This window comes from Oryx dammah, unplaced genomic scaffold (assembly GCF_014754425.2).
Source record: "Oryx dammah isolate SB20612 unplaced genomic scaffold, SCBI_Odam_1.1 HiC_scaffold_12, whole genome shotgun sequence".
NCBI classification, from domain to species: Eukaryota; Metazoa; Chordata; class Mammalia; order Artiodactyla; family Bovidae; genus Oryx; species Oryx dammah.
In genome coordinates, this window is record NW_024070196.1 from 65,479,385 (window position 1) to 65,494,845 (window position 15,461).

Sequence of the window (15,461 nt, forward strand, 5' to 3'; positions counted from 1 at the left end):
ATGGCGGCGGCGGCGGCGGCGGAAGAATCCTGGCGGGCGGTGTCTCCGCGGAGAAGGCGCTCAGCAGCGCGGCATCCGAAGCGGAGGGAGGCTGTGGCGGCCGCCGGGACCCCGGGAGCCGAGCCCGAGGTGGACGGCGGAGTCGTGCTTCGTCGCATCCAGGAGGCCAGGTAAGGACGGACTCGGTCCTGGGTCCAGACTTCACGCCCGTGGGAGTCTCCCCGAGCCCCAGTCTCGCCATTTGTCCCCTTTAACGCTCAGGGTTTAAGGGTTATGGGTGGAGGTAACGGAGGTAAAGAGCTCATTATTGTAATAAGCACGCAATAACGTCTCTTACGGCAGTTGCAACTGGGCCAATGGGCGTGAAAATAGTACCTATATAGGCTTGTTTCGGGAGAAGGCAATGGCACCCCACTCCAGTACTCTTGCCTGGAAAATCCCATGGGCGGAGGAGCCTTGTAGGCTGCAGTCCTTGGGGTCGCTAAGAGTCGGACACGACTGAGCGACTTCATTTTCACTTTTCACTTTCATGCATTGGAGAAGGAAATGGCAACCCACTCCAGTATTCTTGCCTGGAGAATCCCAGGGACAGGGGAGCCTGGTGGGCTGCCGTCTATGGGGTCACACAGAGTCGGACACGACTGAAGTGACTTAGCAGCAGCAGGCTTGTTTCGAGGGTTCAGTGGATTAGTAAATGGTTGCACCATTCCAAACAGTATCTGGCGCGTGGTAAGCGCGCTACCCATGTTCGGTATGAATATAATGCTGTGGTTTTGCTCACACGAGGGCCGCAGCCGGCACGCGTGATAGTCATTTTCACGAGTCTCATCATTGGTTAATTGAGGAGCTGCTGCTCTGTGGCTGACACTGGCTTAAGCGCTTTTTATCGAGATGAACATCTCAGCCATGCTAGGGTCCCGATGGGGCGCCGAGTCTCGAAGAAAAACGGTTTCTAGATGTGTATAGAGCCAGGTTTCAAACCTTTGTCTTTGGTAACTTCAAGTTCAGTTCAGCTCAGTCATGTCGGACTCTTTTCGACCCCATGGACTGCAGCACGCCAGGCTTCCCTCTCCATCACCAACTCCCAGAGTTTACTTAAACTCATGTCCATTGAGTCGGTGATCCCATCCAACCATCTCATCCTCTGTCGTCCCCTTCTCCTCCCACCTTCAGTCTTTCCCAGCATCAAGGTCTTTTCCAATGAGTCAGTTCTTCAGGTCAGGTGGCCAAAGTATCAGAGTTTCAGTTTCAGCATCAGTCCTTCCAATGAATATTCAGGACTGATTTCCTTTAGGATGGACTGGTTGGATCTCCTTGCAGTCCAAGGGACTCTCAAGAGTCTTCTCCAACACCACAGTTCAAAAGCATCAGTTCTTCGGTGCTCAGCTTTGTTTATAGTCCAGCTGTCACATCCATACATGACCACTGGAAAAACCATAGCTTTGACTAGACGGACCTTTGTTGGCAAAGTGATGTCTCTGCTTTTTAATATGCTGTCTAGGTTGGTCATAACTTTTCTTCCAAGGAGTAAGCGTCTTTAATTTCATGGCTGCAGTCACCATGTGCAGTGATTTTGGAGCCCAACAAAATAAAGTCTGTCCCTGTTTCCACTATTTCCCCATCTATTTGCTATGCAGTCACCATCTGCAGTGATTTTGGAGCCCCCCAGAATAAAGTCTGTCACTGTTTCCCCATCTATTTGCCATGAAGTGATGGGACCAGATGCCATGATCTTAGTTTTCTGAATGTTGAGTTTTAAACCAACTTTTTCACTCTCCACTTTCACTTTCATCAAGAGGCTCTTTAGTTCTTCACCTTCTGCCATAAGGATGGTGTCATCTGCATATCTGAGGTTATTGATATTTCTCCCAGGATTCTTGATTCCAGCTTGTGCTTCATCCAGGCCACCGTTTTTCATGATGTACTCTGCATATAAGTTAAATAAGCAGGGTGATGATATACAGCCTTGATGTACTCCTTTCCCTGTTTGGAACCAGGGAACCTCAGAACTTCCTTCAAAACTTTGGTAACTTCAAAGCTCTCCGTTATTCTGGTTGATCCCACCCCACCCCTCCATGCTTTGCTGTGTGCTTTATATAGTGTTGAGGAGGAAAAGTCTGCTCTTCTAGGTTCTTCTGGCTGCTCTAATAATCAGATTGACACAAAACAGATTAAGTCATGTCTGACTCTTTGGGACCCCATGAACTGCAGCATGCCAGGCTTCCCTGTCCTTCACCATCTCCCTGAGTTTGCTCAAACTCATGTCCATTGAGTTGGTGATGCCATCCTGCCATCCAACCATCTCATCCTCTCTCGCCCCCTTCTCTTATCCTCAGTCTTTCTCATCATCAGGGTCTTTTCCAAGGTATTGGAGATTCAGCATCAGTACTTCCAATGAATATTCAGGGTTGATTTCCTTTAGGATTGACTGGTTTGATCTTGCTGTCCAAGGGACTCTAAAGAGTCTTCTTCAGCACCAGACTTCAAAAACATCAGTTCTTTGTTGCTGAACCTTCTTTATGGTCCAACTCTCACATCGGTACATGACTGCTGGAAAACCATGGCTTTGACTATATGTACCTTTATTGGGCTTCCCTTGTGGCTCAGTTCGTAAAGAATCCACCTGCAGTGCAGGAGACCTGGGTTCGATCCCTGGGTTGGGAAGATCTGCTGGAGAGCGGAACGGCTACCCACTCCAGTATTTTAGCCTGGAGAATGCATGGACTGTGTAGTCCATGGGGTCACAAAGAGTCAGACGTGACTGAGTGAATTTCAGAATGATCTCTGCTTTTTAATACTCTGTCTAGGTTTGTCATAGCTTTCCTGCCAAGAAGCAATTATCCTCTAATTTTATGGCTAAAGTCACCATCAGCAGTGATTTTAGAGCCTAAGAAGAGGAAATCTGTCACTGCTTCCACTTTTTCCCCTTCTATTTGCCACGAAGTGATGGGACCGGATGCCGTGATCTTAGTTTTTTTAATATTGAGTTTTAAGCTGGCTTTTTCACTCTCCTCCTTCACCCTCATCAAGAGGCTCTTTAGTTCCTCTTTACTTTCTGCCATATGAATGGTATCATCTGCATATCTTATCTGAGGTTGTTGATGCTTCTCCCAGGGATCTTGATTCCAGCTTGTAACTCACCCAGGCCAGCGTTTTGCATGATGTGCTCTATGTATAAGTTAAATAAACAGGGTGACAATAAACAGCCTTGTACTCCTTTCTCAATCCCGAGCCAGTCAGTTGTTCCATACAGGGTTCTAACTGTTGCTTTTTGACCTGCATACAGGTTTCTCAGGAGACAGGTAAGATGGTCTGGTATTTCTATCTCTATAAGAGTTTTCCACAGTTTGTTATGATCCACACAGTCAAAGGCTTTAGCATAGTCATTGAAACAGAGGTAGGTTTTTTTCTGGAATTCTTTGCTTCCTCTGTGATCCAGCGAATGGTGACAATTTGATCTCTGGTTCCTCTGCCTTTTCTAAACCCAGCTTGAACATCTGGAAGTTCTCAGTTCATGTAATGCTAAAGCCTACAATGCAGGATTTTGAGCCTAACCTTACTAGCATGGGAGATGAGTGCAATTGTCCAGTGGTTTGAACATTCTTTAGTACTGCCCTTCTTTGGGCATTTGAATGAGGATGGACCTTTTCCAGTCCTGTGCCCACTGCTGGGTTTTCCAGATTTGCTGACCCATTGAGTGCAGTGCTTTGATAGCATCATCTTTCAGGATTCTAAGTAGCTCTGCTGGCATTCCATCACCTCCTCTAGCTTTATTGACAGCAGTGCTTCCCAAGGCCCCCCTTGACTTCACACTCCAGAATGTCTGGTTCTGAGTGAGAGACTGTACCACTGTGGTTATCTGGGTCGCTAAGACCTTTTTTGTGTTCTTATTTGTATTAAGATCTTCTGGGTGTTCTTTCCACCTCTTCTATCTCTTCTGCTTCTCTTAGGTCTTTACTGTTTCTGTCCTTTCTTGTGCCCACCTTTGGATGAAGTGTTCGATATTTCTGACTTTCTTGAGGAGATCTCTTGTCTTTCCCCTTCTGTTGTCTTCCTCTGTTTCTTTGCACTGTTCATTGAAGAAGGCCTTCTTGTCCCTCCTTGCTGTTCTCTGGAACTCCATGTTTAGTAGGGTGAACCTTTCCCTTTCTCCCTTGCTTTTCGCTTCTCTTCTTTCCTTAGCTATTTGTAAAGCCTCCTCAGACAACCACTTTGCCTTCTTGCGTTTCTTTTTCTTTGGAATGGTTTTGTTTGCTGCCTCCTGGACAGTGTTACGGACCTTTGGCTATCATTCTTCAGGGAGTCTGTTTGCTAGATCTAATCCCTTGAATCTATTTGTCATCTCCACTGTATATTCATAGGGGATTTGATTTAAGTCATACTTGACTGGCCTAGTGGTTTTCCCCACTTTGTTTAGTTTAATCCTGAATTTTGCCATAAGGAGCTGGTGATCTGAGCCATAGTCAGCTCCCGGTCTTGTCTTTGCTGACGGTATACAGCTTCTCTATCTTCGGCTACAAAGAATGTAATCAATCTGATTTTGATATTGACCATTTGGTGCTGTCCATGTGTAAAGTCATCTCTTGTGTTGTTGAAGAAGGGTGTTAGCTGTGACTAGTGCATTCTCTTGGCAGAATTCTGTTAGCCTTTGCCCTGCTTCATTTTGTACTCCAAGGCCAAAATGGCCTGTTGATACTCCAGGTATCTCTTGACTTCCTACTTTTGCATTCCAGTCCCCTATGATGAACAGGACATCTCTTTTTGGTGTTAGTTCCAGGAGGTCTTCTAGGTCTTCATTGACTTTTTCTGCATCAGACTTGGATTACCGTGATACTGAATGGTTTGCCTTGGGAACGAACTGAGATCATTCTGTCTTTCTTGAAGTTGCACCCAAGTACTGCATTCCAGACTCTGAGGGCTACTCTATTTCTTCTATGTATTCTTGCCCACAGTAGTAGATAGAATGGTCTTCTGAATTAAATTCACTCATTCCTCTCCATTTTAGTTCACTGATTCCTAAGACAGCGATGTTTACCCTTGCCATCTCCTGCTTGACCACGTCCAGTTTACCTGGATGCACGGACCTAACATTCCAGGATCCTTTGCAATATTGTTCTTTGCAGCATCGGATTTTACTTTCATCACCAGACACATCCACCCTGAGCGTCGTTTCCGCCTCAGCCCAGCTGCTTCATTGTTTCTGGAGCTGTTGGTAGCTGTCCTCCGTTCTTCCGCGGTAGCGTGTTGGGCCCCTTCCGACCTGGGGGGCTCCTCTGTTGGTGCCGTATCTTTCTGCCTTTTTGTGGAGTTTTGGTGAGGGTCTGGGGTCTTGCAGTGCGTGTGTTCTCACAGTCCCTTCGCCCTTTAGCCCGTGATGGACACATGCGCTGCTTCCACATCTCGGGCTGTTGCCGTTAGTGCTGCGGTGAGCGTGGGGTGAATGCCGTGAATGCGCATGTATTGTCAGAGTAGCGTTTTCATTTTCTTCGGAGGAATACCCACGGGTGGAATTGTTGGCTCAAATGGTAGTTCTTTTTTGTAAGACTTCTTTTTGATGTGGACCATCTTTAAAGTCTTCATTGAGTTTGTTACAACATTGTTTCTGCTGTATGTTTTGGCGGGGTTTGGTTTTTTGGCCAAGTCGCATATGGGATCTCAACTCCCCAACCAGGGATGGAGCCCACACCCCCTGTGTTGGAAGGTGAAGTCTTAGCACTGGACTGTCGAGGACCCCTCAACTGGTAGTTCTGTTTTTAATTTTTTGATACTGTTCCCCGTAGTGGCTGCGCCAGTTGACATTTCTACCAGCGGTACGCCAGAGTTCTCCTCTGTCCACATGCTTAGCAACACTTGTTATTTCTCTCTCTTCTTGATACAGCCATCCTAACAGGTATGAGGTGGTAACTCGTGGTGCCTCTGACTTGCGTTTCCCCACTGTTCAGTGATGTTGAGCATCCTTTCCTGAACCTGTTGGCCATCTGTGTGTCCTCTGTGGAAAAAAGGTGTGTCCACATCTTCTGCCCATATTTTAATCAAATTGTTTGGGGTTTTCCGCTCTTGTGTGTTCTCTGTATGTTTTGGATATTAACCCCTTATCAGATACATGCTTTGCAGATATTGTCTCCCATTCGGTATGTTGCCTTTTCATTTTGTCCATGGTCACATTTGCCATGCAGAAGCTTTATAGTTTGATGTAGTTCCACTTGTTTATTTTTGCTTCTGTTCCTTGTACTTTTGGTGTTAGATTTAAAATATCATCACCAAAATATTTTTAATAAATAGAAACAAACAAGCCTCGCAAATACTTGTGTCACATTTACTGCCTGTGTTTTCTTCTAGGAGTTTTATGGTTTCAGGTCTTTCTAAAAACATCCTCAGTTCTGTTTGGCTGGCTGCACTGGTTCTTAGTCGCGGCATGCTCCATCTTCTAATTGCGCGTGTGAGATCTAGTGCGCCGATCAGGCGTCAGACCCATGCCCCCTGCATTGCAGAGTCTTAGCAACTAACCGCCAAGGAAGTCCTGGTCTCAAGTCTTATATTGAAGTCTAAATCCATTTTGACTTAAGCTTTGTGTATGGTATAAGATAGTGGTCTAGTTTTATTTATTTTTCCTAATGTGGATGTCAGTTTTTCCAAATACAATTTATTGAAGAGACTGTCTTTTCCATTTTACATTCTTGGCTCCTTTGTTGTAAATTAACTGACCATAAATGGAGTGGATTTATTTCTAGGCTCTATTCTGTTCCACTGATCTATGTGTCTGTTTTTAAACCAAAACTATACTGTTTTAATTACTATAGCTTTGTAATAGATTTGAAATCAGAGGGCATGGTAGCTCTAGCTTTGTTCTTTCTCAAGGTTGCTCTGGCTATTTGGGGTCTTTTGTGGTTCCATACAAATTTTAGAATTGTTTGTCCTGTTAAAAATGCCTTGGGAATTTTGATGAGGATTGCATTGAATCTGTAAATTTCTTTGGGTAGCATGGACATTTTAACAACATTAATTGCAATCCATGATCAGGAAATATGTTTCCACTTATTTGTGTCTTCCTCAGTTTTCTTTCTTTAATATCTTGTCTTTTTCAGTATGCAAGCCTTTCACTTCCTTGGTTACATTTATTCTTAGGTATTTTATTCTTTTTTAGGTATAAAAATCTTTTTGATGCAGTTGTACATGAGGCTGTTTCTTTTTTTTCTGATCAGTATTTTTTATGGAAGTGTAGTTGATTTAAAGTGTGTTAATTTCTGTTGTACAGCAAAGTGATTCATTTATCATATATTAATATATACATTCTTTTTTATATATTCTTTTCATTACGGTTTATCATAGGATGTTGACTATAGTTCTCTGCACTATACAGTAGGGCCGTGTTGTTTATCTGTTCTCTATATAAATGTGTGTACCTGCTAACCCCAGCCTCCCACTCCAGCCCTCTCCCACCACCCTCTGCTTTGGGGGCCACCAGCCTGTTCTCTGTATCCATGAGTCTGATTTGGATTTATAGGCGAGTTCATCTGTGTCATATTTTAGATTCCACATATAACTGATGCCATATGGTCTTAGTCTTTCTGACTTCCTTCACTTAGTATGGTAATCTCTGCTTCCCACTATGTTGCTGCAAACAGTGTCTTTTTTATGGCTGAGTAGTATTCACACACACACACACACACACACACACACACACACACACACGTCTTCTTTATTCATCTGTCAATTAACGCTTAGGTTGTTCCCATGTCTTGGCTGTTGTGAATGGTGCTGCTATGAATATAGGTTTGCGTGTATCTTTTTAAAATCTAGCTTTGTTCGGATAGATGCCCAGGAGTGGGATTGCCGTATCATACGGTTATCCTAGTCTGAGTTTTCTGAGGAACCTCCGTAAGTGTTTTCCACAGTGGCTGCAGCAACTTACATTCCCACCAACAGTGTAGGAGGACTCTCCTTTCTCCATGCCATTCTCCAGCATTTGGTATTGGTGGACTTTTTAAAGCCATTCTGATTGATGTGAGGCGATAGGTAGCTCATTGTAGTTTTGATTTGCACTTCTCTAATAATTAGCTGTGATGAGCATCTTCTCATGTGCCTATTGGCCATCTGTATTTCTTCTTTGAAAAAAGGTCTGTTTAGGTCTTATGCCCATTTTTCAGTTGGATTGTTTCGTTTTTTGTTGTTTTGTGAGCTCCTTACATATTTTGTAAATTAAACCCTTGTCAGTTGCGTTGTTCACAGATATCTTATCCCATTCTCCAGGCTGCCTTTTCATTTGTGTGTGGTCTCCTCTGCTGTGCAAAAGCTCGAGTTTCTAAGTTTGATTAGATCCCATTTAGGGCTTCCCTTGCGGCTCAGCTGGTGAGGAATCCACCTGCAGTGCGGGAGACCTGCGTTCAATCGCGGGGTTGAGAAGATCCTCTGGAGAAGGGAAAGGCTACCCACTGCAGTATTCGGGCCTGGAGAATGCCATGGACTGTAGAGTCCATGGGGTCGCAAAGAGTCGGACACGGCTTAGCGACTTTCACTTCACTTCACTTCATTTATTATTTCTATTGCCTTGAGAAATTGACCTAAGAAAACATTGGTATAAGTTGTGTCAGAGAATATCTTGCCTGTGATATCTTCTAGGATTTTTATGGTGCCCTGTATTATATTTAAGTCTTTAATCCATTTTGGGTTTCTTTTTGTGTGTGGTGAGATGGTGTGTTCCCACGTCACTGATTTACTGAGGCTGTCTGGCTTTCCCCACACCACGTGCTGAAGAAGCGGTCTTTCTCCCAGCGTGTCTCATTGCCTCCTCTGCCAAGTGTTGATTCACCATAGACGTGTGGCTTTCCCTCTGGGCTGTCTGTCCTGTTCTGACCCGTGTGTCTGGTTTGTGCTCTACCACACTGTTTTGATTACTGTAGCTTTGTAGCATTATCTGACATCTGGGAGGGTTACACCTCCAGCTTTGTTCTTTTTCTTCTGGAATACTTTGGCAATTCTGGATCTTTTATGATTCTGTTTAAATTTTTGGATTATTTGTTCTAGTTATGTGAAAAAGTGTCATGGGTAACTTGATAGAGATCACATTAAATCTGTGTATTACTTTGGGTAGTATGGACATTTTAGTAATATTCTTCCAATCCAAGAGCATGGGACATGAGTCATCTTGAATTTCCTTCATTAATGTTTTATAGTTCTCAGCGTAAGTGTTTCACTTCCTTGATCAGGTTTATTCCAAAGCATTTTATTTTGGTGGTGGAGGGGGGTGAGAATGTGATTTTAAGAGGATTTTTTTTGTTGTTTTTCCTTCATTCCCTTTATGATATTTATTTGTGTAAAGAAATGCAGTCAATTTCTGTCTGTTAATCTTGTACCCTGCTACTGTGCTGAATTTATCAGTTCTAGTAGTTTTTGTGTGAGGTTTTTAGCATTTTCTATATATAGTATTGCATTGTCTGCATATAATGACAGTTTTATTGCTTCCTTCCCAATTTGACTATCTTTTGTTTCTTTTCCTTGTTTGATAGCTGTGGCTAGCACTTCCAACACTATAAAAGAAGAGGTGAGACTGGGCATCCTTATCTTCTTCCAGGTATTAAGGGGAACGCTTTCAGCTTCTCACCAGTTAATATTATGTTGCCTTTGGGTTTGTCATAAATGGGTTCCCCAGGTGGCACTCACGGTAAAGAACCCATCTGCCAGTGCAAAGGGCATTAGCGACATGGCTTCAGTCCCTGCAAAGATCCCCTGGAGAAGGCCATGGCAGCCCACTCCAGTATTCTTGCCTGGAGAATTCCATGGACACAGGAGGCTGGTGGGCTACAGTCCATGGGATCACAGAGAGTCAGACAGGACTGAGCGATTAACACTTTCACTTGCCATAAATAGCTTTCATTATACTGAGATGTTTCCGTCTACACCCACTTTAGTAAGAGCTTTAAAAAAAAATCATGAATGGATATTGAACTTTGTCAAATGCTTTTCCTGTGTCTAATAGGTGACGATAACGTGTTTTTGTCTTGATGTAGTTTATCCCGTTGATTGATTCTGCATATGTTGGGCCATCTTTGTGAGCCTGGGATGAATCTCACTTGGATGCAGTGTGCAATCTTTTTATGTGTTGTTGGATTCAGTTAATATTTTGTTGAGAATTTTTGCATCTATATTCATCAAAAATATTGGCCTATAATTTTCTTCTTTTCCTTTTCGTGATGTCTCTGTCTGGTTTTCCTGTCACGGTAGTGATGGTTTCATAGAATGTCTTCAGGAGTGTTGCTTCCTCTCCATTTTTTTGGAAGAGTTTGAGAAGGATTGGGCTTCCCTGGTAGCTCAGCTGGTAAAGAATGTGCCTGCAATGTGGGAGACCTGGATTCCATCCCTGGGTTGGGAAGATCCCCTGGGGAAGGGAAAGGCTACCCACTTCAGTATTCTGGCCTGGAGAATTCCATGGACTGTATAGTCCATGGCGTTGCAGAGTCGAACATGACTGAGCAACTTTCACTCTACTCTCACTTCACTTAAGGACTGGTATCAGTTCTTCTTCTCATGTTTGGTAGAATTTACCTTTGAAGCCGTCTGGTCCTGGACTTCTCTTTATAGGGAGTTTTTAAATTACAGACTCTATTTCACTTCTGGCGGTCAGATTATTTCTTCTTGATTCAGTTTTGATGGGCTGTTTTTAGAAACTTACCCCTTTCTTCCAGGTCGTCAGCTTTGTTGGCACGTAATTGTTCATAGTATTCTGCTATGTATTTCTGGCGTGTCTCCTTTTTCATTTCTTGTTTTGTTGGTTTGGGGTGTCACTGTCTTCATCTTGGTGAGCCTGGCTCGAGGTTTGTCAACTGCGTTTATCCTTTCAAAGAACCAGGTTTTGGTCTTACCGAGTTTATCTATGTTTTCCAACCTCTCTTGTTTGTTTCCTCTCTGACATTTATTACTTTCTTCCTTCTGCTTTTAGTTTTTTTTGCTCTTTTTCTAATTCTTTGACGTGATGAATTAGATTCTTTATTTGAGGTTTTTCTTGTTTTTTGAGGAAGGCCTGTGTTGCTGTGAACTTTCCTCCAAGAGCTGCTTTTCCCACATCACATGGGTTTTGTGTGGTTGTGCTTTCATTCTCATTTGTCTAAAAGGATTTTTTAATTTCCTCTTTGATTTCATTGTTGGTTTTTTAGCAGCTTGTTGTTCAGTCCTCGTGTAATCAGTTGGTTTTTCCCTCATTTCTTTTTCTGTGGTTAATTCCTAGTTTCATGCCATTTTGGTCAGGAAAGATGCTTGAGATAATGTCCATGCTCTTAGATTTGTTGAGGCTTGTTTTGTACCCTAGATTGTGGTGAATCCTAGAGAATGTTCCATGTGCAATTGAAAAGAATGTGTACTCTGGGTATTTTTCAGATGTAGTGTTCTAGAAATACCCATTAAGTCTTAACTGTTCTTTCCGTGTCATTTCGTGTCTCTGTTGCTTCACTGATGTGAGTGGGATGCTGGCGTCTCCTGCTGTCCCTGGATTTCTGTCAGTCTCCCTTTATGCCTGTTAGTATTTGTTCTGTGTACGGGTGCCCCCACGTATTAGGTGCACGCATGTTGAGGAGTGTAAAATCTTCTTCTGTCGGTCCTTGTATCATCATATAGTGTCCTTCTTTATCTTTCTGTCCTTTGTTGTAAAGTCTGTTTTGTCTGATATTAGTATTGGCAACCCCTGCTTTCGTGTCACTTCCGTTTGCATGAAGTATCTTTTTCTGTCCCCACTTTCCGTCTGCATGTGTCCTTTGCCCTAAAGTGGGTCTCTTGTGACCAGCGTATTGTGGGCTTTTGATTTGGGTTCTGTTTAGCCCAGTCTGCCGCTCTGTGTCTTTTACTTGCAGCAGTTACTCCCTTGGCCTTTAAGGTGACCCTCGATAGCCATGCATTTACTGCCGTTTTAAACCTCGCTTTCCCTTTGATTTCATGTTTCTTTGTCCCTGTTGTTTTCTCTTTTGTGAAAGAGAACACGATTCCTTCTCTCTCGTGTTCTCTTCTTTTTGGTTCTTGTGAATCTGTTGGATGTTTTTGATCTGTGATTACCATGTTTTTCAAGGTTACCCTGTTTTCATGTTAACCCCTTCCTGTATCTGCCTGTCTTAGACTGGTAGTCATATAGGCTCAAACCCATTCTAGGGGGGGAATAATCTATTTTCTTACTCTCCTTCCCCACGTCTTATGGTTTTGAGTTCCTCTTTTATATCTTCATGTTCATCCTCCATTCTCTGTGGTTATCACAGTCACAGAAGATTTTTATTTTTAAAAGTCTATTTTCTGGCTTATTTACGTGATTTACTTTCCCATTGTGATTTCCTCTTTATTAGCATTTCCTTTAGGATAGGTTTAGTATTGCTGAATTTTTTTAGTTTTTGCTTATTTAAGAAATTCTCTGTCTGTCTATTCTAAGTGATAATCTTGCTGGATAGACTACCCTCGGTTACAGACCTTGCCCTTTTAGGACTTTGAATCTGTCTTATCACTGTAAGAGAGATTTCTGGCCTGTAACATTTCTGTAGAGAAATTGTCTGATGGCCTTGTTGGGGGCGCAGGGTCCCCTTAAAATTTGTTGTTTAGTTGCTGAGTCATGTCCCAGTCTTTGCGACCCCGTGGACTGTAGCCTGCCAGGCTCCTCTGCCCATGGGATTTCCCAGGCAAGAACACTGGAGTGTTCTTCTTGCCATTTCCTGACCCAGGGATCAAACTCATGTCTTTTACATTGGTGGGCAGGTTCTTTATTACTGAGCCGCCAGTTTTTGTCTTGCTGCCTTTAGAATTTCTCTTTATCTTTAGCTACCTTTAACTTTTGCCATTTTTAAAATTATAGGATGTCTATAGTATGTCTCATCAGTAAAGAATCTGCCTGTGGGGCAGGAGGCATGGGCTCGAGTCCTTCCTGTACCTGGACAGCTGCTTCCTTCTGTAGGGTTGAGAAGTTCTCGGCCATAATCTCTTGAAATACATTTTTATCCCCTTTTCTCTTTCTTCCCCTTCTGAAATCCCTATCATGCATGCTTTGTATTATTCCGTAAGGCTTTTATATCAGTGTTTTTTCTCAGTTGGCTTTTTGTGAGTATGTGCATAGGGGAAAAGGCTACAACGGCGGGGGCCTGCCTCTCCACTTAAGCACCACCCCCACGACGTGGCCTGGCACACCCTTAGCTGTGGGTGCACCCGATTCCAGCCCCGTCCCAGCTGTTCCCCACAGCCAACCTCAGTCCTCCTGAGGTCTGGTCTCAAAGCCCAGGTCCCGGCACCCAGCCTGGACCCGTGCCAGGCCCCGTGTCTCAGGCGCAGGTGGCTCTGACTGCCCGTGTAGCCCTCTGTGTGCTCTGGCTGCCGCAGGCCGGCTGCCGCGTTCTCCTCCGAGGCTCTGACAGACCCCCAGGCCGGGGCTCTAGGCACGGGAGTTTCATCTTTTGTCCTACCCGGCTGCATGGAGACTTGCATGCTTGCCCTTTCTGCACTCTGAAGTCTGCTGCCAGCGTTCAGCAGATACTCTGCGAGAATCGCTCGACACGTATTCTTGATGTGTTTGTGGGAGAAGGTGAGCTTCACATCCTCCCGCTGCGTCGTCATCCTCCCCAAGGCTGTTTTCTTAGTTTCTGTTTCTGATGGTTCATAATTCTGTGCTGTGCTGTCGCTTCAGCCCTGTCCGACTCTGTGCGGCCCCGTGGACCGCAGCCCGCCAGTCTCCTCTGTCCATGGGGTCCCCCAGGCGAGAACACTGGAGTGGGGTGCCATGCCCTCCTCCAGGGGACCTTCCCGACCCGGGGATCGCGCCCACGCCTCTGACGTCTCCTGCGTTGGCAGGGAGGTTCTTCGTCACTGCGCCACCTGGGAAGTCCCGGTTCGTCATTAGTGTCCAGAGACGCAGCGTAGTTTGTGTTGAGTGTCGTCTGCTGCAGCGTTGCGGAATGGTTAGCTCACTCTGACAGCTCTTCGGTAGAGTCTCGTAGGGTTTCTTGTCTGTAGCACGATGTCATGTGCAGACAGTGACAGTTTTACTTCTTGCTTTCCAACTTGGATTCTTTTTCTTGCCTAACTGGTTCGGCTAAGACTTCCAGCACCTTGTTGAATAAAAGTGGTTAGAATGGGTGGGCTCCCTTGTCTTGTTCCTGATTGTAGAGGAAAGGCTTTCAGTTCTGCATTGTTGAGAATAATGTTAGCTGTGGGTTTGTCATACACGGCTTTTTTGTTGTTTTTTTAATGTGTTTAAAGCACCTTATGGTTTTGCAGAGCATCTTCATAGACGCAGTATCTTATATGACCCTCACAGTGGCCCTGCGTGGTAGGGGTTACTACACCCGTCTTACGGGGAGAGAGTGGAAGTGGTGAGACACAGGCACGCTGTTTAGAACCCTACAAGAACCTTAATACTGTGAGTCCTGGGGCTACAGTGTTAATTCCTGAAGGAGAGGACAGTTGTGAGAATGTAATCTGTTTATAAGTAGACATTTAAAAAATAACGTGGAATCCCAAGATTTTTCCTTTCTAATTTTTTTCAGTTTTTAAAATGCCTTAATGTCTCAAGCTCTACCGAAATATTTCTTTCTCTCCATGATCTATGCTGGATATTTGAAGCATGAAATATAAAGAACTTTTTAGAATAGTAAAATGTTAACACTTTTTATGATCAAAATATTACTGCTTTCAATGGACAGTTAATTTAAGGAAACCAGGTTTTTGTTGTTTGCTTTTTTTAATATTTGGTTTAAATGTGTTGAATGGACTGCCCTAGCTCTACCTGATCTCACTATAAAACTTGAAAAGGATGTGCTACACTTTGGAGAACAAGACGACAAGAAGGTGAACTAAGCAAGTCGCTTACAATTCTGAGGAATTTAAAACTCTTGATCGCCTTTGCACACCTGTTCTTCCTCCCGTGCAGCTCTGCTGTGTTGTATAATTGCCTGTTTTCCCATCTGTGTCTTTCAGAGACAGTTCTGTAAGGCCAGAGACAGTAGTTCTCTTCATGGCTGTTAAGTCCAGTTCCAGAAGGTACACAAATGAGCCCACGCAGGGTGAATGAATGAACGAACAGATTTTCTTTTCCAGCGTCTCTGTCTCCAGTTGAGACTTGATGGTTTGTTTGTTTGCTTGCTTTGCGGCTTTTTTTTTTGACATTCATTTATTTGTTTGGCTGCGTTTTGCTCTGTGTCACGTGGGCTCTCTCATGCTGTGCCGTCTGAGCACGAGCTCAGGAGTTGTTTGGAGCGGGCTTCGTTTCCCCGAGGCACGTGGGGTCTTAGTTCCTGGACCAGGGATTGAACCAAATCCCATGCACTGCGAGGCCGACTCCACTGGACCACCGGGGGAGTCCCGAGTCTGGTATTTCCGATGTAAAGAATGCACATGTAGTCGCTGCCCATGGAGTTTCTCCCGGAACCCGGGTCAGGGGAACACCGGAGGAGGGGTGGCAGAGGGCTTGGGGCTGCTCTGAGGCCGGGTAGGGGCGGCCCAGCAGG

The 15,461-nt window shown here is 44.3% G+C and overlaps 1 protein-coding gene across 1 annotated transcript in view; it reads left to right on the forward strand.

The window, feature by feature from the left end:
• The window catches only part of SRRD (SRR1 domain containing), a 23,008-nt gene continuing 7,547 nt past the window's right edge, over positions 1-15,461 (forward strand). Inside the window, exon 1 of the mRNA XM_040251298.1 lies at positions 1-170. Coding sequence (XP_040107232.1) covers positions 1-170 — 170 coding nt within the window. The remainder of the gene's footprint in view (positions 171-15,461) is intronic.